This window comes from Melanotaenia boesemani, chromosome 11 (assembly GCF_017639745.1).
Source record: "Melanotaenia boesemani isolate fMelBoe1 chromosome 11, fMelBoe1.pri, whole genome shotgun sequence".
Taxonomy (NCBI): Eukaryota; Metazoa; Chordata; class Actinopteri; order Atheriniformes; family Melanotaeniidae; genus Melanotaenia; species Melanotaenia boesemani.
In genome coordinates, this window is record NC_055692.1 from 1,868,124 (window position 1) to 1,894,712 (window position 26,589).

The 26,589-nt window shown below is 41.6% G+C and overlaps 1 protein-coding gene across 2 annotated transcripts in view; it reads right to left on the reverse strand.

The window, feature by feature from the left end:
- Positions 1 to 354: 354 nt before the first annotated feature.
- snx2 (sorting nexin 2) overlaps positions 355 to 26,589 on the reverse strand; it is a 46,757-nt gene continuing 20,522 nt past the window's right edge. Inside the window, exons 5-16 of one of the 2 annotated variants that reach the window (XM_041998915.1) lie at positions 26,058 to 26,101; positions 24,978 to 25,119; positions 23,381 to 23,459; positions 19,110 to 19,185; positions 17,298 to 17,411; positions 16,959 to 17,052; positions 16,653 to 16,858; positions 14,023 to 14,166; positions 7,725 to 7,736; positions 2,751 to 2,831; positions 2,054 to 2,125; positions 355 to 1,683 (exon numbers count right to left, since the gene is read on the reverse strand). In XM_041998915.1, coding sequence (XP_041854849.1) covers positions 1,633 to 1,683; positions 2,054 to 2,125; positions 2,751 to 2,831; positions 7,725 to 7,736; positions 14,023 to 14,166; positions 16,653 to 16,858; positions 16,959 to 17,052; positions 17,298 to 17,411; positions 19,110 to 19,185; positions 23,381 to 23,459; positions 24,978 to 25,119; positions 26,058 to 26,101 — 1,115 coding nt within the window. In that variant the 3' untranslated portion in view covers positions 355 to 1,632. The remainder of the gene's footprint in view (positions 1,684 to 2,053; positions 2,126 to 2,750; positions 2,832 to 7,724; positions 7,737 to 14,022; positions 14,167 to 16,652; positions 16,859 to 16,958; positions 17,053 to 17,297; positions 17,412 to 19,109; positions 19,186 to 23,380; positions 23,460 to 24,977; positions 25,120 to 26,057; positions 26,102 to 26,589) is intronic. The other variant, XM_041998916.1, reaches the window with a different exon arrangement.

The following is a 26,589-nucleotide window of genomic DNA, read 5'->3' on the forward strand; positions in this document are numbered from 1 at the left end:
AAAATTGGGTAATATTTGATATTCAATTACTTTTAAGGGGTTAATGAAGTGTGTACCGGCTGGAAAACAACAGAGCCTAAAACCGTGTTTTTCTTTCTTTTCTTTTTTTTTAACTGTCGGTGTTGCCGCTCCGTGTTCAGCGTCTACTGACGTTTCCTACGAGTAATTTCAGAGGTTTAAGTGATTCAACGTCTTTTGTTGTTGCTATGGGAAATTCTTGTAGACTAGGTAGGCTGTCCCATTTCACAAACGTTAAGCAGACTTCGAAGTGTGTAGCCTACGGAGGACACTCTGTAGCCTACGTAGTCTGCGCACTTCGAAGTGTGCAGACCCTGAATTGGGACACAGCTATAAAAAAGGAGAAAAGAAACAAGTTCAACCGGAAAAGGAGACGGAGAACCGGATATTCTTCATCTAAACTTCCACATCCAATCAGAGAGCAGTCCGATGCTGTTGCTGGGCGGGAAACAGGAGGGTGAAGTTAGAGAGGTGCACGGCCATGAAACTCATTAATAACCACAATCCACATTCAGAAACATGGAGGACAATTCTGCCATAAAACGTAGGAAAAATATTAAAGTCTGATAAATAATGATGGAATTTAACCCTTTAACCTCGTTCTGTATCGGATCTGTTCAATCCAGAAATAGAGACCTATTTCATCACTTCATGGTAAAAACTGCTCCACAACCTGTTGTTTACAATGTGACGCTTGTCTTTCGCCCCCTGGTGGATGTATGTCGTACTACACTAATTCTGACATATTACACAGTAGTAAATGCTACATATGCAAATTATTTTTATTTATTTTTACATTTTGTTAAAGGACCAAATAAATACTTCAGATTATTGTTTATTTCTTGGATTAGAGGTTAAAGGGTTAATGAGCGTAGGCGAGTCGGTCAACCTCAGATGGTTCGAGATCCAGAGTGAGACGTTTAGTTTCCTCTTAATAGTCGTAATATTTTCACTGGAGTACAAAAGCAAAAAAATCTCCAATCTGTTGAATCTGACTGTAATAAAATGGGTCGTTTTTCACACCACTGGATGGAAAACTGCTCCTCGAAAAATTAAACCCACCTATGAGAAATGGTTTAAAGTACAAAATAATAACTTTTAATTCATCAGCGTTTAAGTTGCTGCTTACAAATGGAGTTTTTATGAATGAGTCTAAATTTAATGTTCACTTCCTGTCTTTTTGTTCCAGCGTTTTCTGCAGCTTCCTTCCTCTCTTGTTAGCTGACTCATTTCTGTCGATGTTCATGAGTTCGCCACTTATCATCTTTTTCTATTTTCACTTTTATGGTAAGAAGCTGCCCCCATCCTTCAATGACCCGGATAATTTATTTAACTTAAAGTTTAAATATGGGTGTAAAAGGGATGAATGTTAGAGCCTGTTTGTGGGGAGTAAAGCTGAAAGTCGTGCTGCGTTCAGGGTCACGCCGCCTTATGAGCTTCCATCCTAATTCCATTTATTTAAATGTTTTTGTTTTCTTCCACCTGAAGGATCACTGGGGAAGTGAACGCAGCACCAAGTTCAGCTAAAGCAGAAACTGAAGACGGAGCAGAAGAGCTGAGAGGACAGGGGGATTATGGGTAGTGTAGTTTGACCGCAGCCAGTCAGGAGGGCCACTATGAGATGGCCTTGGCCTCGGGTAAGAAGGCGTCCCAGTATTTAATCAGCTGCAGGTAGAAAGAAAGAAAATTATTATTATTTGACTTAAATGTTGCTTTAAAGTTCTGCTTCAATATGTAAAGAGATTTAATTCCACAAATCCTAATTATTTTTCTATATTCCAGATTTTATTCCCTTAGTTGGGGAAAAAAGGATGAAGAAAAATATATATACAATTTGTTCTAAAGGTTTCCACAAAATTAGAACATTTTAAATTGATTCTCTTTTATTCAAACACTGCAACCATAAACTTTACGGATTAATATAACAAAATAACAAATTTTTAAATAAAGTACAATAAAAGTAACATAATATAATGAAAATAAAATAATTTAATTAATATTAATAATAACAATAATAATTAGTAATGTAGTTTACCTGCTGTTGTGTCTGAACCAGGGACTCCAGGTATTTAATAATGATCATTTTAAAGTCCTTCACTCTCTCCTTCTGTTGGGTAAAAACATGATAGAAATTGTTGAGAGAAGAAAAAGGAGCAGATGGACAAAAAGTCGAGTAGAAATAACAGAATGATGTTTGTATGTTGCAACAATCCGAATGTAACTCAACTCAGATGCAAAAAAAACAGACAAAATACAAAAATAACTGATATTTACAACCAAAATATAATCATAATATTCGTTGGTATGAGAGCAAAAATAATAATAACAATGCAAATAAACAAAAAATAATTATTGCCACCATCACAATAATAATAATAACAATAACAATAATAATAACAATAATAATGATAATAATAATAATAATGATAATAATAACAATAATAATAATAATAATAATAATAATAATAATAATGATAATAATAATAATAACAATAATAATGATAATAATAATAATAATAATAATAATAATAATAATAATGATAATAATGATAATAATAACAATAATAATAACAACAACAATAACAACAATAATAATAATAACAATAATAATAATAATGATAATGATAATAATAATAATAATGATAATGATGATAATAATTTAGCCCTTCTTGCTCTGTCTGACTTTGTTCCTGTCCTGTAATTAAATGTAAACATTGTCCGTCCCGTCTCACCTCGAACCTGCTGACTTCTTTCCGGATGGTTTTGGAGATTTGCTCAAAGTCTCTTTCTCCCTGTTGGACCTTCCCTTCCAGCTGCAACACAAGCACAAGATAAGAAGTCCAACATCTGGCTTCACATCAGCACTGTGACGTTTCCTCATCCTCCTGCAAACCTGCAACCTTTAACTGGACATGAAGCTTTTATTCTGAAACAGCTTCCTGTTTTCTGGGTGAGATCCAACATTCACCTCCTTTATTCTAAACTTTAAGCTGTATAGAAACATTTCTCCAAAGTTTAACTGTTGGGGAGATCTGGGATTACCAGAGAGCAGCGTCTGGATTTCATCTAAACGTTGCTCCTTCAGTTAAACGTGAAGAATGGGTCATCAAAACCTCGTTAATAATAATTAAAAACCAGCAGAAACAGTTCTGGAAAGTTCGTTTCCCTTCAAACGGAGCCGTGTGTGGAAGGAAAATGCACATGTGAGTCGAGTCTGTAGGTTCTTCCCTGCCTAACTGGTTTTACTGGGTTAGATGATCTAACCAAGTTCTTCATGCCGAGTCTCGGACTGCAGACTGGAAGCTGACAGCGGTGGTCCCACACTGCTTTAACTGGTCTTACTGGGTTACATGATCTACCTATGAGTGGATAAATAATGAAAGTGATGGTTTTAGCTAATGTATAATATATTATATGAACATTAAAATTTATTTACTGAACCAACACAGATGCTGAGTGAAAACAGTGTTTCTCAAACAGGGGTGCAGGTACCTGTTGGGGTACGTGGAGACACTCCAGGGGGTCCAGAAAATGAAAAAAGGAAGAACTTTAAAAGTTGTAATTCAAGTGTAAATGAGTAAAAATGTCACATTAAATATGTAAATAAAATAAAAAATGTTTATACAAAACACATAAAATGATGTAATAAATAAAAATTACATAATGAAATTTAGTAATAGATCAGATTTATAAAGCGGGGCACCCAAAGTGCTTCACATTGTCTCTGTTATTCAGTCATACCTGGTGCTAAGCTACATGTAGCCCCATAAGCTATATGTAGCCACATATGCTATATGTAGCCACATAAGCTACATGTAGCCCCATAAGCTATATGTAGCCCCATAAGCTATATGTAGCCACTTAATTTACTTTTATCCACTTAAGCTATATGTAGCCACATAAGCTACATGTAGCCACATAAGCTACATGTAGCCCCATAAGCTATATGTAGCCACTTAATTTACTTATATCCACTTAAGCTATATGTAGCCACATAAGCTACATGTAGCCACATAAGCTACATGTAGCCACATAAGCTACATGTAGCCCCATAAGCTATATGTAGCCACTTAATTTACTTATATCCACTTAAGCTATATGTAGCCACATAAGTTACATGTAGCCACATAAGCTACATGTAGCCCCATAAGCTACATGTAGCCACATAAGCTATATGTAGCCACTTAATTTACTTATATCCACTTAAGCTATATGTAGCCATATAAGCTACATGTAGCTTCATAAGCTACATGTAGCTACATAAGCTGTGTGTAGCCATATAAGCTATATATAGTCATATAAGCTACATGTAGCCACATAAGCTGTGTGTAGCCATATAAGCTACATGTAGCTACATAAGCTACATGTAGCGACATAAGCTACGTGTAGCGACATAAGCTGCGTGTAGCCATATAAGCTACGTGTAGCTACATAAGCTGCGTGTAGCCATATAAGCTATATGTAGCCACATAAGCTATATGTAGCCACATATGCTATATGTAGCCACATAAGCTACATGTAGCCCCATAAGCTATATGTAGCCACTTAATTTACTTTTATCCACTTAAGCTATATGTAGCCACATAAGCTACATGTAGCCACATAAGCTACATGTAGCCCCATAAGCTATATGTAGCCACTTAATTTACTTATATCCACTTAAGCTATATGTAGCCACATAAGCTACATGTAGCCACATAAGCTACATGTAGCCACATAAGCTACATGTAGCCACATAAGCTATATGTAGCCACTTAATTTACTTATATCCACTTAAGCTATATGTAGCCATATAAACTACATGTAGCTACATAAGCTACATGTAGCTACATAAGCTGTGTGTAGCCATATAAGCTATATATAGTCATATAAGCTACATGTAGCCACATAAGCTGTGTGTAGCCATATAAGCTACATGTAGCTACATAAGCTACATGTAGCGACATAAGCTACGTGTAGCGACATAAGCTGCGTGTAGCCATATAAGCTACGTGTAGCTACATAAGCTGCGTGTAGCCATATAAGCTATATGTAGCCACATAAGCTATATGTAGCCACATATGCTATATGTAGCCACATAAGCTACATGTAGCCCCATAAGCTATATGTAGCCACTTAATTTACTTTTATCCACTTAAGCTATATGTAGCCACATAAGCTACATGTAGCCACATAAGCTACATGTAGCCCCATAAGCTATATGTAGCCACTTAATTTACTTTTATCCACTTAAGCTATATGTAGCCACATAAGCTACATGTAGCCACATAAGCTACATGTAGCCCCATAAGCTATATGTAGCCACTTAATTTACTTATATCCACTTAAGCTATATGTAGCCACATAAGCTACATGTAGCCACATAAGCTACATGTAGCCACATAAGCTACATGTAGCCCCATAAGCTATATGTAGCCCCTTAATTTACTTATATCCACTTAAGCTATATGTAGCCACATAAGCTACATGTAGCCACATAAGCTACATGTAGCCCCATAAGCTACATGTAGCCACATAAGCTATATGTAGCCACTTAATTTACTTATATCCACTTAAGCTATATGTAGCCATATAAGCTACATGTAGCTACATAAGCTGTGTATAGCCATATAAGCTATATGTAGTCATATAAGCTACATGTAGCCACATAAGCTGTGTGTAGCCATATAAGCTACATGTAGCTACATAAGCTACATGTAGCGACATAAGCTACGTGTAGCGACATAAGCTGCGTGTAGCCATATAAGCTACGTGTAGCTACATAAGCTGCGTGTAGCCATATAAGCTATATGTAGCCACATAAGCTATATGTAGCTACTTAATTTACTTATATCCACTTAAGCTATATGTAGCCACATAAGCTACGTGTAGCCACATAAGCTATATGTAGCTACATAAGCTACCTGTAGCTACATAAGCTACGTGTAGCTACATAAGCTGCATGTAGCCACATAAGCTACATGTAGCCACATAAGCTATATGTAGCCACTTAATTTACTTATATCCACTTAAGCTATATGTAGCAACATAAGCTACATGTAGCCACTTAATTTACTTATATCCACTTAAGCTATATGTAGCCACATAAGCTATGTGTAGCCACATAAGCTATATGTAGCTACATAAGCTACCTGTAGCCACATAAGCTACATGTAGCCACATAAGCTACATGTAGCTACATAAGCTACATGTAGCCACATAAGCTACATGTAGCCACATAAGCTAAATGTAGCCACATAAGCTACATGTAGCCACATAAGCTAAATGTAGCCACATAAGCTAAATGTAGCCACATAAGCTACATGTAGCCACATAAGCTAAATGTAGCCACATAAGCTACATGTAGCCACATAAGCTAAATGTAGCCACATAAGCTAAATGTAGCCACATAAGCTACATGTAGCCACATAAGCTAAATGTAGCCACATAAGCTACATGTAGCAACATAAGCTAAATGTAGCCACATAAGCTAAATGTAGCCACATAAGCTACATGTAGCCACATAAGCTACATGTAGCCACATAAGCTAAATGTAGCCACATAAGCTACATGTAGCAACATAAGCTAAATGTAGCCACATAAGCTACATGTAGCCACATAAGCTACATGTAGCCAGAGCTGCTCTGGCACAGACTGGTGGAAATGTGGCTACGGCATCTCTGATCACCAGCAATGCAGACATTGTCCAAGGAGCAGGAATCAAACTGCCAACCTTAATATTAATGGATGACCCGCTCTACCACATGAGCTAAGTGATTCATCCTTTGATCATTTTTTTTATTGGCTATTTGCTTTTACAAGTAAAACAAACACTTTATTTTATTTTATTTTAACCAAGAAGTCCTACATTAAAAACAAGTTCATTATAAATGTTAACATTTAATAAAGTATTCTTTAAGAAAACTTTATGAACCTGAATTACATAATTTAATGTTCCTCATTTACATATTTTCAATTACACACACTTATATATATATATATATACACACACACATATATATATATATAATTTATATTTTTATTTAAAATTATCAGAAAACTTATACTGAATGTTTTATAATATACACATTCCTGTTTTATTTTTTATCTTACTTAAATATTTAATTTGACATATTTCCTGATTTACATGTGAATTTCATCGCAGGTGTCTGGAAGAGAGAATCCAGTATTTCTTTTCAGCTGAAGCAGGTTGTTCTACATGAAGCTGCATCCTTGTTCTGGGGGCGGTGGTGAAAAAGGTTTGAGAAGCACTGCTTTCAACAGTCCGACAAATGAAGAAACTGAAGTAATGGATGTGAAAGAATGAACATAACGAAATATTCAGCTCATTAAAGCATAAATATTTTCCTGACATCAATGACTCGAAGCTTTTAGAGATCCTGGGCTCATCTGAGCCCGAGGCCGGATCATTAAATCCCGTCCTTAGTTTCCCGGGCTTGGAGTCGTCGGTGGATCAGGGGGAGGGCGTCACATCAAGGAGTTTGTCTGCTTTTCCAGAATAAATCATGAAATCACGTTTTAACTAGATAAATCATTTTCAGGTTGAATTTTGCTCCATTTAATTTCTCTTTTAATGTCAGAAAGTTTAATGTGCAACGACAAACTGGTTCATGTGACGGGAAACCAAACAAAAAGCAGATCTGAAGCTGATGAAGCAGGTGGTGGAAGCATGAAGCTGACAGACGGACAGACGGGGCAGGTCCTACCTCCTCAATCTCCTGGTGGCAGGAAGGCATGGCGGGAAAAATGCAACAAAATTTAAGAGGCTGGAAATAAATGCTGAGAGCTTCCAAAATCAAAGAGGACGATCCAACGACATGAGCGGAGGAAAACCCTCCCAACGCTACGGAACCAGAGCTCCGACACGAAGATGGAGAGCTGCTGCTTTTCATCAGGGATCTGATCCCATTTCCAGATTCACGGCAGAAAGACTGAACCAAGGGTCGGTGAGGCGGCTCGGAGATGATCAGGTGGTCCATGCGGGACACCACGGAAGCCGAGAGCGGCCACGTTCCACTACTGTTCTTGTTTTAGTCAATAACGAGATGGAAAATTATACATATAACTCTGATACTTGTGTGATATTTAGATGAGACGTGTAATCTTGCCCTTGCTATTAAATCCATGGCCTCATGCTTTTCACCGAGTAGAACGACTTGTACCCTGTAAACATTTGGCAGTGAGCTTCTTCTTCTCATCACATCACTGTTAGTTTTCTTTATGTGTTCTTCACTAACTCTGTAACTCATCAAGAAACGTGTTAAAAACCAGTTTGAGCAGGTTCTGAGTGTACTGAGGACTAACCGAGCCCATGTGTGTGTGTTTGGACGCGCGCAGCCAAAGCTGTTTGTGTGACTCATTGCTGATCAGCTCTTAATAAAAATACTTTGTTTGATTCTCAGTGTGAAGTTTCCACTACAGGGCTACGGTCACGGTGTAATTCTGTCAATGACTGATGGTAAAACTTAATTATCAGACACGCTAATTTATCAGAAGTGATAGAAGTAAAAAGTATTGATCAGCGATGGAAGATCCTCCGCCTGATGCTGCTGGTCTGACTGTGCTGAGGCATCCCAGTACCAAACAGCTCCACTGGGACGCCTCCTGCTGGAGCTGGTGGGGGAGAGGACGATGGCTAAGCTCTCCTCCACGAGCGCTGCAGAGCTCCTTCAGAGACAGACTGCTGCACCCAGACTGGAAACCAGCACTGCTCCCAGTAAACCACAAACACACTCAGTAAAGTCCAGTATAACTCATTACTGTACATATGAAATATTTGATCAGTTTCTTTATATGATTTATTTCTTATTTGTGTCATTCTTTCAACGGTGTTAGAAAACAATCATGGCCGCTCCGGGCTTCCGTATGGTTTCATCAGAAATGCGGAAAACATTTAACAGCAGCTGTTTCAGCTTCGTTCGGAGATCCGGTTTAAACAAATCCGTGTTAAAGTCTTTGTTTTGGTTTCTGCCCCCACTGAGCTGTAAATAAAGTTTCATTTCCACGTGGACAGAAAGACCACCTGAACCAGCCCACCGATGTCTGGAAAGGCTGATTTCTCTGATTCTGGAAAACCGAAGTAAAAATTATCTAAATAATAATAAAAACAAAGAAATATGATATGATGAGCAAAACAACGGAAGCAGCAGTTTTCTGACAGAAATACTTAAATATCTACGTGGTGAAGACTATTTTCACGTGTGTCCCATAGTTTCCCTTCATCGTTCCAAAAAGCTGTTTTCCTGAACAAACTATTTACATGTCCAAATAATTCATCCAATTCCTTCTGTTTAATCTTTTTTTATGTAATTTAAGATAATTAACTTAAAACTGGACTTCACACAAAAGCAGAAAAGCTGCAGGCCTGAGAGAAATATCATTAAAAAGCTGTTTGAATGGTTGAAATTTCAAATTAATGCATTAAAAACCTGATATAATGTCCAGGTCTGGATGATTTTTAAGTCTAAGTCGAAATCCTGATTTCACCAGAGTCTCTGCCTGCCGGCTGTAGTTCCAGTGAGCTGGCCACAGGGGGCGCTGTGGTGCTGCGCTCACTGAGGCCCTGCAGCCCTGCAGGAAGCTTATTAAGCTGGTTTTATATGTTCACATGCAGATTATCAAGTAAAATAAAATAAAAATCATGTTTTCATGCAGAAAAATCAGAACTGACTGAATCTGAGGAGATTTTCATAAAAACAGTAAAAACAAAATAAAAATAAGAAAAACTTTCTTTTAAAGATTCTTGTCTGCTGAGCGGAACCAGACTCAGGTTCTGATGTTAGAGACGAACAAAACCGAACTCCTACATCCAGACCAGCAGCAGAAGACACACCGGGTTCCTCCTGCCAGCTAAGAACAGGAAACTGAGGCTACAATTCACACACACTCACCAACACTGGACAATAGAAGATGGAGAAACGTTGCTGGTCTGATGAGTCTCCATTTCAGCTCCACATTCAGATGCTTTAACTTTTTCAGCCGGACTCCGCCAGCTCTGATTGGCTGCTGCCACTTCTCACGTCTTCCCTGAAACTCATGATGTCACGTGACCTGCGGCTGGTTCGAGCATGCTCAGAGCGAGCCACCGCAGAACCAATCAGAGTGAGCGTAGACGTGGTTCTGATCTGATTCAGTCAGCTGACATGTTGACACGATGCGTCTTTATTCTGATTGGAAGTTCGGTCAGATCAAAGTGCTGCATCGTCCTGGTGCCCCGAGCTTCGTTCATGTTTTCTCTCTTAGACATAAAGAAATGTCTAAAAGCATTTTTATAATGTACTTTCCAGAAAAAAGCCTCCCAGGTCCAGGTCCTGGTCCAGGTCCAGGTCCAGGTCCAGTTCCTGGTCCAGGTCCAGTGCAGGTCCCAGTCCAGGTCCAGGTCCCGGTCCTGGAGCCTTTCCATGTCTGTAGGACTGATGTATTCTGCCCACAGCAGAGCAGGTTCAGCTGGAACGAGACTCTGTTTGGTTTTTAGTTATTTTGGCGTCGACAGAAGGAAATAAAAAAAGTTGGAGACCTGGACGAACGGCTGCTGTGACTTTACACATTTAAACTGCTGGGAAGTGAATCAACGTGGAAAAATCTGATTATTTCTCTGATAATAATCGTACATCTACAATCGAGACATCCTGAAAACTGAAAAGTTTTGGCTGCTTAACGTCGGTCTGGTGCTCCGACTTTTCCCTCGTCTGTAACGATGGAGACAGACGGACGTCCGGACGCTGTGTTCTGGAAGCTTCCAGCCACGCTGTGAAACACTGACGGCTCATCCTGCAGCGTCCTCTACATGAGGCTGGAAAACCGCCGGGAGAAAGCGGTTTATGTAAAATAATAAAGCTTTGACTCCACAGATCATCATTCTGACAGCCATGATTAAAACTTAACCCCCTGACGCCTGATTTATTCACAATTATAGAAAAACATAAAACACAGGAAATAATCTTATAATAATAATAATCTGGAATAAATAAAGTAGAATTTAATAAATAATCAAAATAAATTATATTAAAATAAATACAAAAATATAAGTGAATAAATAAAAACAATAAATTATTCTGGAAAAAAATAAATAAAATGAACACCAGGCTGCAGGGAGTCTTCACACATTCACGTAATATTTATAATTATATTTTTCTCACTGAGAGAAAGTAAAATTAAAAGGAAATAACGAATATCTCCTTCAATTTCATTTTAGAGCTCATCTGTAAATCAGTATAACTGAAATACTGAATGGAGGACGTTAATTAGAAGTAAAATGATAAAATGATTCTAGAAGTAAATGTCTAAGCTTTAATTAGCTTAATTAACGCAGCCCGTTCCTCTGGTCTAACGTCGGTCCAGGTTTGGGTCCTCGAGCCTCCATCTTGGCTCCGGACTCTGCAGCAGGTTTCCAGCTCAGAAAAAGCTGCTGTGTTTTCTGTCAAAGCCTGAAACAAAAACCCGACTCCTGACAGGCAGCCGAGCTGCTCGGCTCCAAATAAATGTTGGTTGCAACTCTACTGCGATCTGTTCTCGTCTGCAGCCTCTGACAGCCCCCCCCCTCCAAAACTCCCCGTTCTTCCTCCAAAACCTCAGCTCCTGACAGCTGGCCGGCTCCGACGCAGACCCCCGACCACGCTAACGCTAACTCACAGCGCCTGGAAGCTGACAGGCAGCTGAGGATGAGTTTATGTGGTGACAGCTTCAACAGACGCTCTAATAAAGTACTTTTCGCCTCTGCTGCTCGTTTGTCGTTCAGTCTGCAGACGGAGAGAAAAGTTTTCCCTCGACTCAGCCAGAGTTTGCAGACGGAGGCCGGCAGGTTTCCCCCGAGGCCATGACGAGGATGATGAAGACGGCGTGAAGCCAATCTCAAGCTCTTCCTCACGCGCTCTTCCTCACGCGCACATTAAAAGCTTTCACGTCACAACTCGAACAAATAAACAAATGAAAACCTTTACTGTATTTTACTGTATTCATTTCTAGTTTTATTTTTAAATAAAATATTGATCTTTTAAAATGTTTAAATAATTTGAATTCATTCTTTTATATACTAATTTATTCAGATAAATATTTAAATGAATAAAAATAAATAAACTGATTTAAATAAACACATTTTTTTCTAATATGTATCTTTACTTTGTTCCTTTATATTTACATTTCTTTCTTCCCTTCAGGCCGTTATGCGTACTCGTCCGTACGTCATTGGTTGAGTCCCGTTCCACTTAAAAGTTCGCATAAAGATAACTTTATCCCGGGTGTCATCTGGCTCCGCCCCTTCATGGAGGTGTGTGCAGCCTGTGCCAGGTAACGCGGCTTTAATTGCCTCCTGAGCTTCGCCGCTTGCTCGGCCTCACGCTGCAGCTTGCGAGCTCGGTGAATGTTAGCTGGCGTAGACGTCATCAAACACGCCGCCTTTTCATCCTGTGGCTGCCAGATCTGTATTTCTGCCAGATTCGTATTTTTGTCGACTGCGCATGCGCATCGCGGCGGCCATCTTGGACGCTGAAATACGGCAACACCGTCTAGTCAAATCTGTGTGGTAGACGCTTTTTAGCTTATGGTGAACAACTTTTTTCGCTTTTGTTGTCGCTGCCCGAGCTGTACTGCACATATTGTGTCTGTGAGGTGCACGTAATCTATATATATATATACATATAGATATATATATATCTATATATATCTATATCTATATATATATATACATATATATATATATATATGTACATATGTATATGGCAAGTATATATACTTGTCCTCCGAGTCAAACCCGGCAGGTCCGTTCTGGTCGCCTCGGTCGACGCGGCAAATGTTGTTATCTGAGCCTCCGGGATCTAATTCAGCATCCACGCTGCCTACAGACAACTTCTGGAAATAAATCATACCTTTTTTTATTCTTTATTTTTTACTTAGTTTTAATACTATATTTTTAATCAATATTAAAAATGTTTTTAAACAAATTTGATCTGTTTATGCAAATGCATCATTTATTTAAATTAAATACATAAACGTTTAAATATTAATTTTATTATTAAATATGATTCCAATATTTAAATAAATGAATAAATTGATTTATTTAATTGAATAAATACCTTTGTTGTGTTCTTACATGTTTGATTTTTAATAATTTTAATATTTTTAATAAAACTGATCTATGTATGTATTCATTCATTTAAATTAATTCTTATTTAAATACCCTCATTATTAATTATTCTAAAAAATTTATTTAAATTAATGAATATCTTTGTTTTCTTTTATATTTTAATCTATTTTTAAATACCAGATTTCTAAGAAATATTTAAAATATTTTAAGATAAATTTTATTTATTCATAAAATCAAATTACATAAATAAATAACTAAAAATTATTCCGCTAACTAGATAAATGTATTTTTAATATAGACTCAGAAAGTGTATAAATAAATGACAGTCCTGTTATCGCCACGGTAACCAGACGACATCCAGCTGCGTGAATCTTAGAGGAAACACTGCGTGCATGGCGGGTCAGTGTGTCGATTATTACCAGAAAATAATCTGATTATTCTACCTTCATTTATTCGATGGTCTGATGCCAACATAACAAAATAATCTAGAAACAAAGTAAATTCCTTCTAAATCTGCTCTGCTGTGCAGAATAAATCAATCCTACATCCCAACTCTGGATTTCTCTCAGAGAAACCAGACGAGAGGCTCCAGGACCTGGACTTCTTTCTGGAAACTACATTTCTTCTCAGCCTTTTAACTTCCTGTCTGTGGGGACTCGGTTCAGTCTCACATCAGGCAGTTTGTTTCCAGATGCAGGATCATGTAAGCTGTAGGCAAGTATTTGGATTTTGTGTAATACAGGCGAATAAAAAGGAAAGTTACCATGACAACGCTAATAGTGCCATCTACACAGCTCTCCTCCTGATCTAGAGTGGCATCAGTCCCCTCTGTCTGAGTGGAACTAGTCCTATAACTGGGTGTTTTACATGTTAAAGGACTGAGCAGGATTCTCTGTAGGTCCAGGCCGACGTGGTTGTCTTACCTCTTTGATCTCGTCTTTGGCCTGCTGCAGCTTGTCGGGCTTGTTGGTGAACTGCAGTTTGGCCTCAGCTTCTCGTTTCTTCTGCAGCAGCATCTGGCTGTCCTGCCACTTCTGCCACGTCTTCATGCGGTGGTCAAACACGCCCTGGAGCACACAAGAGAACAGACAGGTCACCACGGCATCCCATCCAAACAGCTGCCTTCTTGCTTGCTTTCTGCTGTTTTCTTTTGTTTTTGTTCATTCTATTTTCTTATACATTTATTTATTTACATATGTTTATATTTATTTATCAATTTTTTTATTAATTACTATTTTTTATTTATTTATCTGTTTATGTATTTACTTAATTAATTCTGGAAATATTCATTTATTTATCTACGGTGGGATTATAACCTCCACGGTGGGATTTAACGCCTCTACAGTGGGATTTAACTCCTCTGCGGTGGGATTTAACTCCTCTACAGTGGGATTATAACCTCTACAGTGGGATTTAACTCCTCTCTGGTGGGATTTAACTCCTCAGTGGGATTTAACTCCTCTGCGGTGAGATTTAACTCCTCTGCGGTGGGATTTAACTCTTCTACAGTGGGATTTAACTCCTCTATGGTGGGATTATAACCTCTACAGTGGGATTTAACTCATCTACGGTGGGATTTAACTCCTCGACGGTGGGATTTAACTCTCCTATGGTGGGATTATAACCTCTACAGTGGGATTTAACTCCTCTACGGTGGGATTTAACTCCTCGACGGTGGGATTTAACTCCTCTTCAGTGGGATTTAACTCCTCTGCGGTGAGACTTAACTCCTCTGCGGTGGGATTTAACTCTTCTACAGTGGGATTTAACTCCTCTGCGGTGAGACTTAACTCCTCTATGGTGGGATTTAACTCCTCTACGGTGGGATTTCACTCCTCTACAGTGGGATTATAACCTCTACAGTGGGATTATAACCTCTACAGTGGGATTTAACTCCTCTCTGGTGGGATTTAACTCCTCAGTGGGATTTAACTTCTCTGCGGTGAGATTTAACTCCTCTGCGGTGGGATTTAACTCTTCTACAGTGGGATTTAACTCCTCTATGGTGGGATTATAACCTCTACAGTGGGATTTAACTCATCTACGGTGGGATTTAACTCTCCTATGGTGGGATTATAACCTCTACAGTGGGATTTAACTCCTCTACGGTGGGATTTAACTCCTCGACGGTGGGATTTAACTCTTCTATGGTGGGATTATAACCTCTACAGTGAGATTTAACTCCTCTACGGTGGGATTTAACTCCTCTACGGTGGGATTTAACTCCTCTACGGTGGGATTATAACCTCTAAGGTGGGATTTAACTCCTCAACGGTGGGATTTAACTCCTCTTCAGTGGGATTTAACTCCTCTGCGGTGAGACTTAACTCCTCTGCGGTGGGATTTAACTCCTCTACGGTGGGATTTAACTTCTCGACGGTGGGATTTAACTCTTCTATGGTGGGATTTAACTCCTCTACGGTGGGATTTAACTCCTCTACGGTGGGATTTAACTCCTCTTCAGTGGGATTTAACTCCTCTGCGGTGAGACTTAACTTCTCGACGGTGGGATTTAACTCTTCTGTGGTGGGATTATAACCTCTGCAGTGGGATTTAACTCCTCTACGGTGGGATTTAACTCCTCTACGGTGGGATTATAACCTCTAAGGTGGGATTTAACTCCTCTACGGTGGGATTTAACTCCTCGACGGTGGGATTTAACTCTCCTATGGTGGGATTATAACCTCTACAGTGGGATTTAACTCCTCTACGGTGGAATTTAACTCCTCTACAGTGGGATTATAACCTCTACGGTGGGATTATAACCTCTAAGGTGGGATTTAACTCCTCAACGGTGGAATTTAACTCCTCTTCAGTGGGATTTAACTCCTCTGCGGTGAGACTTAACTCCTCTGCGGTGGGATTTAACTCTTCTACAGTTGGATTTAACTCCTCTACGGTGGGATTTAACTTCTCGACGGTGGGATTTAACTCTTCTATGGTGGGATTTAACTCCTCTACGGTGGGATTTAACTCCTCTACGGTGGGATTTAACTCCTCTTCAGTGGGATTTAACTCCTCTGCGGTGAGACTTAACTTCTCGACGGTGGGATTTAACTCTTCTATGGTGGGATTATAACCTCTACAGTGGGATTTAACTCCTCTACGGTGGGATTTAACTCCTCTACGGTGGGATTATAACCTCTAAGGTGGGATTTAACTCCTCTACGGTGGGATTTAACTCCTCGACGGTGGGATTTAACTCTTCTATGGTGGGATTATAACCTCTACAGTGGGATTTAACTCCTCTACGGTGGAATATAACTCCTCTACGGTGGGATTATAACCTCTAAGGTGGGATTTAACTCCTCAACGGTGGGATTTTACTCCTCTACTGTGTGATTTAACTCCTCTACGGTGGGATTTAACTCCTCTACGGTGGGATTTAACTCCTCTACGGTGGGATTTAACTCCTCTACGGTGGCATTTAACTTCTCTACAGTGGGATTTAACTCCTCTACAGTGGCATTTAACTCCTCTATGGTGGGATTTAACTCCTCTACAGTGGGATTTAACTCCTCGGCGGTCTGTTTATTCCCTCTATGCTTCCTACCTTCACAGCAGTGATCAGCCGGACGTAGTCTCCCAGCAGCTCAGAGAAAAGGTAGAAGTCGGCGTTGGCCTGGTCCTGGTGCAGCTGGTCGATCTTCTCCTCCACCTCGGCCAGCTGGGACAGAGCTCGGGACAGAGCTGTGTGGTCCTCGCTGTTCCCCAACATGGCCGCCGACTTGGCAAACTGTGCTGTGTTCACAGACAGCTCTGAAGAGGAGGGAAAACCTATATTAGCATCTTTTTCTCCACTCCCAGACATTTAGGTGTGTTTTCTGCAGAAGGAGGAATACCCGTCAGTCCAGCTCACCTTTCCGGTGACAGACCAGAGACTCCACGCTGGCGTGAAGCTTCCTCAGCTGGACGTCCAGATTCTCAAAGTGCTGCTGCTTCTCCTCGAACCACTGAAACGCCCAGAAAACCAACTTTACTGTCCTTCATCTTTTAACCCTTCATCCATCCTTGTTCCCACTACGGTTGCTTTTTTCTTCTGTTTCCATCCTCTCCTCTTCCTGGTCCTCCCTCCATCCCTCCATCCTCTCTCCTCTTCCTACACCTCCCCCTTCCCTCTATCCTCTCTCCTCTTCCTGCTCCTCCCTATCTCTTCTTCCTGTTCCTTCCTCCATCCCTCCATCTTTCCTCCACTCACGGCGTCGGACTCGTTCATCTTGATGGTCATCTTGTTGACGGCGTCGGCTGCCTTGTTGACCATCCGCAGGATTCCAGCGCTGCTCAGAGCCTGAGTGCTAACGGCCCGCGGCAGCTGTACAACAAACAAACAAACAAACAAACCAACATCAGCTGATCACCTGATCTTGATCCTGGTCTTCTCTTTCTTTTGTTTTCGCTTTCTTTCTTTCCTCTTCCAGCCCCAGCCCCCCCCCCCCCCCAATCTGATTGGGATGCCCCCCACGTTTTCCTCCAATCAGAATTAAAGCAGCTGTTTTACGTGCTGAGCAGCTTTAACGGAGAAAACCTGAGGATGTCAGTGCTGAACCACCAGCTCGTCCATCTAAAAGCCGCCTCATTTTTCTTCATTTTGGAAAAGTTTACTTTTCTCCAGACATACAGGGTTTTCCTCTAACAACCCCCCCCCCCCCCCCCCCCCCCCCCCCCCCACCCCCTCCTCAACCCACCCCCGCCTCTCTGATCTCATTTAACAGGAGCGGCGGCAGTCGGGGACGGCTCTGTCCCCGGGGTCCTCAATGAAGGAGGGACAAGGGTAAGTGACTGGAGGTAGGAGTGGGGAAGGGAGGGGGGGTAAAAACAGCATTCATTGGCAGCCTGCCCCCCCGCCCTGTGCTGGTTGTGTTTCATTAAGCGGGCCGGACGGCCCGACACGCTTGGTTCATCTGTTAAATCTGTGACATGAAGCCATTTGTTCTGGACCCGCCGCCTCACGACACAATCCCACCTCCTCCAGCGCGGGTGTGTGTGTTTGGGGGGGGGGGGTGCTGAGACGACAGCACCAAACGCTTTTACAGGAAACGCTTAAGGCAACTTCAGAGACGACCTCTGCTGGGATGCTGGTTGGGAAAAAGCGACCTGAGTTTTTGTTGGACTGTGGTTATCCCCACGGATTGAGACGCGGTTAAATGACATCATCACACTAGAAACATGTCATCATGTGACATCACAATATTACATTTTTTATTTGTGTTAAAAAATATTATATTATATCGTAAACGACACCTTGCACACCCCGAACTGGTACAGACCAGAAACACCTGAAGGAGCATTTGACAACTAACTGGTTTAACTGGGAAAAGGTCAGAAACATGACTGGAGCATTTCAGAGAGGCAGAGTCTCTCAGATGGACAGAGGTTCAGCAACATGAGACAACATGTTGTTTATGTTCTATCTGAAATTAAAAAGGGGGTGATGAGATTTATAAATCTTTCTTTTCTGTGTTTATTTACATCTTTGGTGGAGCTGGGGGTGTGCTAACTGCCGCATCATATCTGGATGAAGGTTAGAAAGCTTCTGGGAAGGTGTTTGTTGCATCTTCAGCCTAACTTGCTCCTCTAGCTTGTAACTTCTCCACGAAGCAGCCGTTTTAGGCCGAACACGGAACTTTTCCTGCATATGTTGATTATAACGAGCAGTTCTGCTACTGAGCATGCTCAGATTACACCATCAGTGTCATTTTTCCCAACGGATTCCTCCAGCCTGGGAGTGGTCAGAGGAAGGTTGGGACATTTTCACCTGTTTCAACAGAAGTAAATAAATAAGTTCAGCTGATTACTGAGCATGCTGAGTTCAGTCCAGAACGGCAACATGACGGCGTGCGGTCTGGCCGTTTGTTGATTTTCTGCAGCGAAGCGTTGCAGCAGAGGCGGTTTGTAAATAACCACACAGTTTGTTACGTTACAGAGGCAGCAGGCTGCAGAGCTGCTGGTGAAACTGATGATAATGAGCACATCTGCAGACCCTCCTGAGCTTAACAGCCGTCATTTTTACCTCCGAGCTCTCCAGGAACTGCAGGACGTCAGGATCCTTCAGCAGGATGGGATGCTTCACTGTCCTCATCAGATACCTGAAACAGAGGAAACGCTGGTTTGTTTGTGGGCCAGTTTCCACTCCAGCCACAAGTTTGACTACATTAGGTAGTTACTGAAGCAGCTTCTTCCTGACACGCTGGGCTGGTGAAACCAGTTTCCCTTCATCATCTAACGGGACCTGTAGGTCGGGAAATGATCCAAAGCTGAGTTTCCACCAGGTTTTATCCTCCAGTAAGGAGACATGTTGGAGAGGACATGCAGGACGCAGCAGTTCAGGTTATTATTAGAGAAGCTTCTGTCAATCATCTCCTCCACAGATCAGAGAACTGGCTCATTTTAAGTTAAAGAGAAAAACACATGTTGAAAACATTCAGATTTGATCGATCAGGACGGATCAGCTGGTGGAAAAAAACTAAACGCAGATGAAAGAAAAAACCAGGAAAAGTCTGAAAAGCCGACAGAAGTTTTAGTTTTAAAAAAACCGAACCACTGATTACTGCACGAGTTTTATTTATTTTCATTCTTTTTCAGTTTTCTTTATTGGCTCATTTCCTTTTTATTATTATTTTCTTATTAAAGAGCTTTTTATTTTCATTTTTGTTTTCTAATTTTTTCTTTTCATTATTTTCTTTTTCTATATTTAAATTCTTCTTTCTTTCTTTCATTTCATTAATTTATCTTTTAACTAAGAATTTATGAACATAAATGACTGAGTTTGATTAACGTGGAACTAAAAACCATCTGAGTCCAAATCAGTTTTGAAGTTCCAGGAACTTTTTATTGATTACAGCCTTTTTTATTTCTACATTTCATACTTTCTTCTTCATTTTTAACCTGTAAAACACCAGAGTTGATGTTTGTGATCTAAGCTACGGAAACCATCTGTGTGCATGTTCTGTTTTAGCAGACGGGGACACCGTGGACAAACTCCTGAGAGCTGGTGGACGACTTAGAGACGCCGAATGTCTCAAATTCCCGTCCACCAGCTCAGCGTATCGGTTAAATTATGAGACGAGGAGAAGAAAAACATGAAAAGAATTTAATCAATAATAAAACTGAAAAAAGTTCTGGAGACTCGTTTTTTTCTCCTTTCATGTTTTTGTAACGAGTTTAATGAAATAAAACACAGAAAATCACCAAGCAGTCGTTATGATATAATGAATCAATAAATAAATGAGAGAAATATTTGTGTCTAATTAACTTTGTAAGTGATCATTAATGAAGATTTTACTCCTGTTAACCTGGTGTGTGTCCATCAGCATGGAGTTCTGCAGCTCTGAGATCCCTCAGCTGTCATTGGCTGACCTTCCTGTCAATCAAACAGCATCAGCAAAGGGCAGCAGAATGTCAGCCCCGCCCCTTTCCACACACAAACACGAGGATGTGTGTTGTGATAATGATGTATCTAATATTTGAGGTTTAACCTTTTGGAAGTTCTGACCACGCTGATCTTTAATGTGCACACACACACACGTGCACTTTAGACTAAAATGGCGTCAGCTTCTCCGTGAAGCTGTGTGTCGCCTTCTTCTACTTCCTGTTAGTCTTGTTTTTTCCACTTGAAGAAAAACTTCAGTGAAAACAAGAAAATAAACTCACTGCCCACTTTATTACCTTCCTGCTAACCAGCCAATCACGCGGCAGCATGGAGTCATGTAGACGTGGTGAAGACGACGTGCTGAAGTTCAAACTGAGCATCAGGATGAGGAAGAAAGAGGATTTAAGAGACTTGTGGCATTGTTGTTGGTCTGAGTGTTTACTGGGATTTCCACCCACAACCATTTCCAGGGTTTCCAGAGATGGTCTGAAGAAGAGAAAATATCCAGAGGCTACAATTCACACACACTCACTTCCAGCAGGATAATGCACCACGTCACAAAGCTCAGATCATCTCCACCTGCTTTCTACAACATGACGATGAGTTCACTGGACTCCAACGGCCTCCACAGCCACCAGATCTCAGTCCAGTAGAGCAGCTTTGGGATGTGGTGGAACGGGAGATTCTCATCATGGATGCAGCCGACAAACCTGCAGCAACTGTGTGATGCTGTCATGTCAACATGGAGAAAACCTCTGAGGAAGGTTTCCACCACCTGCTTCATCTATCACACCAGGATTAAAAAGGTCCGACCCGGTACTAGAAGGTGGACCTGATGAAGAGGACGACCCGGTACTAGAAGGTGGTCCTGATGAAGAGGACGATCCGGTACTAGAAGGTGGACCTCATGAAGAGGACGACCCGGTACTAGAACCTGGTCCTGATGAAGAGGACGACCCGGTACTAGAAGGTGGACCCGATGAAGAAGACAACCCGGCACTAGAACCTGGTCCTGATGAAGAGGACGACCAGGTACTAGAACCTGGTCCTGATGAAGAGGACGACCCGGTACTAGAAGGTGGACCTGATGAAGAGGAAGACCCGGCACTAGAACCTGGTCCTGATGACGAGGACGACCCGGCACTAGAAGGTGGTCCTGATGAAGAGGACGACCCGGTACTAGAAGGTGGACCTGATGAAGAGGACGACCCGGTACTAGAAGGCGGTCCTGATGAAGAGGACGACCAGGTACTAGAACCTGGTCCTGATGAAGAGGACGACCTGGTACTAGAACCTGGTCCTGATGAAGAGGACGACCCGGTACTAGAACGTGGACCCAATGAAGAGGACGACCCGGTACTAGAAGCTGGTCCTGATGAAGAGGACGGCCCGGTAGTAGAACCTGGTCCTGATGAAGAGGACGACCCGGTACTAGAAGGCAGACCCGATGAAGAGGACGACCCGGTACTAGAAGGCAGACCCGATGAAGAGGACGACCCGGCACTAGAACCTAGTCCTGATGAAGAGGACGACCTGGTACTAGAAGGCGGTCCCGATGAAGAGGAAGACCCGGCACTAGAACCTGGTCCTGATGAAGAGGACGACCCGGTACTGGAAGGCGGACCTGATGAAGAGGACGACCCGGTACTAGAAGGTGGACCTGATGAAGAGGACGACCCGGTACTAGAACCTGGTCCTGATGAAGAGGACGACCCGGTACTAGAAGGCGGACCTGATGAAGAGGACGACCCGGGTACTAGAAGGCGGTCCTGATGAAGAGGACGACCCGGTACTAGAAGGTAGTCCTGATGAAGAGGACGACCCGGTACTAGAACCTGGTCCTGATGAAGAGGACGACCCGGTACTAGAACCTGGTCCTGATGAAGAGGACGACCCGGTACTAGAAGGTGGACCTGATGAAGAGGACGACCCGGTACTAGAACCTGGTCCCGATGAAGAGGAAGACCCGGTAATAGAAGGCGGTCCCGATGAAGACCCGGTACTAGAACCTGGTCCTGATGAAGAGGACGACCCGGTACTAGAACCTGGTCCTGATGAAGAGGACGACCCGGTACTGGAAGGCGGACCTGATGAAGAGGACGACCCGGTACTAGAAGGTGGACCTGATGAAGAGGACGACCCGGTACTAGAACCTGGTCCTGATGAAGAGGACGACCCGGTACTAGAAGGCGGACCTGATGAAGAGGACGACCCGGTACTAGAAGGCGGTCCTGATGAAGAGGACGACCCGGTACTAGAAGGTAGTCCTGATGAAGAGGACGACCCGGTACTAGAACCTGGTCCTGATGAAGAGGACGACCCGGTACTAGAACCTGGTCCTGATGAAGAGGACGACCCGGTACTAGAAGGTGGACCTGATGAAGAGGACGACCCGGTACTAGAACCTGGTTCCGATGAAGAGGAAGACCCGGTAATAGAAGGCGGTCCCGATGAAGACCCGGTACTAGAACCTGGTCCTGATGAAGAGGACGACCCGGCAGTAGAACCTGGTCCTGATGAAGAGGACGACCCGGTACTAGAACCTGGTCCTGATGAAGAGGACGCTGAGTCTTTGTTGTTTTTCTTATTAAAAACTATTTTGATTCCGTGTAAAAAGAAATTTTAACTCTTTACGTGACAGAATGAATAAAATAAGTTCTGATCCTGCTGAGTGGATGTTTCTAGTTATTAATACGTTAGCTGACAATCTAGTTAATGAACTAGTTAGACCATCAGGAATTATTGATGAGTTCGAGGTCAACAAGGAACATTCAGTTTTCTGGGATGAAGTTTGAGGATTTAACTTTTACCTTAAACAGTTTAAAACCTGAAGCTAACAGAAGCTACATGTTTAATTAAATAAATGATCTCCTGGTTCGAGTAAGATAAGCTGTGTTTTCTCTTCGTCTCACCGCTCCAGCGCCGACCTCCTCTTCTCCACAAACTCGTTGGACGACTGGTCCTCCTTCCCCACCTTCACCTTCGTCATCCCTGCAGGAGACGAGCGGTAAGAACCCTGAATTATTTACCATCACAGGTCAAACAAAGACATTATTCATCATATTAATCATTAAACTCTTGAATGTGAAGAAAGTTTCATCCTTTTTGAAGTTTCTTTTTTAACAGATTAGATTAAAAACATCTTAGGTTTTCATTATTTTGTTGAGTGAAACGTTTTATAAATAATTTTATGTTAAACTGACGTCCTGCAGTTTTTACAGACCTGCTGCATCAGGACCGTCTGCAGCCGAGTTTCCAGGCTGAAATTAAAGCAATCTGACTGCGGTAAAGCCCATAAACCAGGCTGTGTCACCAGAGGGGGGCAGTAGAGGCCACATTTCTACTGGTTGTAACTCGGCAGAAGAAGTTAACCTTCCTAACAGGGACATGGAGAGCGCTCCTTCAGGGAATACTTTCTTCTCTGGGAAAATCTGGGATAGTAACACAGGCAGTTTATTTAGTCTCAGCACAGATGAACCAGGAATTGATAGCCTGGGGGTCCATCCCCACCAAGAGCCACTCCAAAGAGGTCATCACCATGGCAACCACCCTGATCAGGGCGGACTGGGTCCACACCATAACCACAGGGCTGCAGCGCAGGGCCCCGACTGCCCCGGCAAGGACAATCACCATGGCAACGACCATGCAGTCAGAGTAGGCATAGTTGCCGACACTGTGAAGAACAGCAAAGTTTCCACCATGAAGTGATGAAGAAGGTCTCAGAAACGGTATCAATGTGACACACATGGCGTTCAAGGGTTAAAAATCTGGATGCAGGATTATCTTGGAGAGAAAAACCCGATTTGGACGGAGGCGACAGGAAACCTTCCAGTATGCTAAAATCTCGCCGAGCATCCCAAGTCACGCCAGAGTCACCGGAAAAGAAGAAAAGAAAAAGAAAAACTAGCTCCGCGTTCATGAATCGATACTGGATAACTTAAATTTGAATGGACTTGAACAGATTGATCCTGAGCGTAGGTGACGGGAAAGCTGAGGATGATTTACCACCGGACGAACGCTGGTGATAAATCCTGCGTCTTTATCTCGTCCTGAAGACGGCGTTCAGCCGACAAACATCCGCTGCTCACGCGGCTGGAGTACGTAACGGACGGTTTGGAACTTGATGCTTTTCCACTGCGAACAGGCGTCGCTCCGCTGGCGCCCGTTGATCTTACAGCCCACTTTAAAATCATTTATTAGTTTGTAAATACGCCGTTCACCCTTACGCACCTTCACGCTCTCCGAGATCAGCTGATCAGCTGCTGATGGTGGTGAGAGCTTCGAGGAGATCCGGTCTCTGCTGGTCCTGGTCCCAGACTGTGGAACGACAGGCCTCCTCCTCCTCGCCTAGCTTTAGTTCTCTTCTAAAACTCACGTTTTCCTTTTTTACACTCTCGACTTTTGCTTCTGTTTTCATATTTTAAGACTTTAAGTCTTCTGTCCAGCACTGTGGTGGTTTGTGGTTGTTTTAAAGTGCTTTATAAATAAAGTTGGAGTGGATTTACTTACCCACGATGCTTTTCTCCGGGGCGGGGGGGACGATGTAGCCGATGTGCAGGTACTTGGAGGCCAGTTTACTGTGTAGGCCGAGAAAGTCGCTGAAACGGCGTTTGACGGAGAAGTCGTTCAGCTTGAAGACGGACATGGACGTCTGGGACAGGAAGACAAGACGGAGATGAAGACAAAATTCCAGCATGGAGGAAAATCAGACCTCTGATCAGGATCACTGCTTCTCTGATGAGGCGGCGTAGGAAAAAAAGAGGAATAACTTTTCAATCTGCCGGAATTCCGGATGTCTGGGATTCATCGTTTGCTGGTTTTCTGGACGTTGGAATCAATGTGTAAATATGGAAATATGTCAAATAAATTAAAAATGGAAATAAAATAAGTAAAATAAATAAATACAGATAAAAATATTAAAGAGAAAATAAATGGACCCAATCTTAGAAAATATATCTAATATATATTAAGTCAACATTTAAAGAAATAATCAATTTTATTAATAAATCTTACGTTTAAATCGTAGCGTTATATATATGTGAATTATCATACTAAATAAATTCATCAAATTAATTTTATATATGAATTAAAATTTTAACATTTTAAAATTAATTATATTTACTCTTATAAAAATATAAACGTGACAGAATATATATAATCTATATAATAAAAAAATCCACTCAAAAAGTAAAATATGTAAATAAAATAAAATTCTATCAATATTTAACTGAAGGAAAATATTGTTAAAACTTCTCATTTTTCTCCAGGAATTACAGGTTGTCTTTATAACGTGCTGTTACTTGTTTTTTCCAGGTTATTATGCTTTTACTTTGCTGGTCCGACCCACTGGAGACCGGATTGTTCTGAATGTGGAACCTGGACTACATGGATGTAAAGTTGTTCTACAGGGAAACTCAGAAGATGCCACGACCTGTAACCAGATTACAGGACCAGTTTTCTCTGGTCCCAGAAATCTGCCAAACACACTCTCATCCATCCCATCCATCCTTCTGTGTTGCTAGGAAACAGACAAACAGGTTTTAGTTGGACCAAAACAAAAGATCAGTGATTTGCTGACAACATCCTCACCTTCGTGGTCACTTTATAGGCCATGTACGCGTTCATCCCGTCACCTGGACACACAGAATCATGTTAAATAGCAGAATAACTGATGCCTGGAGATCAGATAACAAACTGGTCGGGCTGGTTTCACTTACAGTCTCTGAGCTTCTATACATGCCCTCCTCAGACATTTGTGTCTCAGATCACTTTTGTTACTGATCTCTGATATATCCAAGCCTCTATTCACACCAAAGCCACGTCCTGGTAGGATTTATTTTATAAAAATAATGCATGTTTGGTATATTTATAATGAAAATGAATAATTCTGACAATTAAATGGCAAAAGTCTTAAAATGACTGAATGTTTGGTCTTTTTGAGCGGGACAGACATTGTTTAATTTACGAAGTGTGTTTTGGGCACAGAGGTCACCAGAGGGAAGGGTTAAGTTGAGGAACTCTGAAATTCCTCCTGAAGTTCAGCTCCCAGGAACTTCAGGACAAACTGGATGTTTGATGAGCAACCAGAGGGCTCCACTGGTGGATCCAAAATCCATCCGTG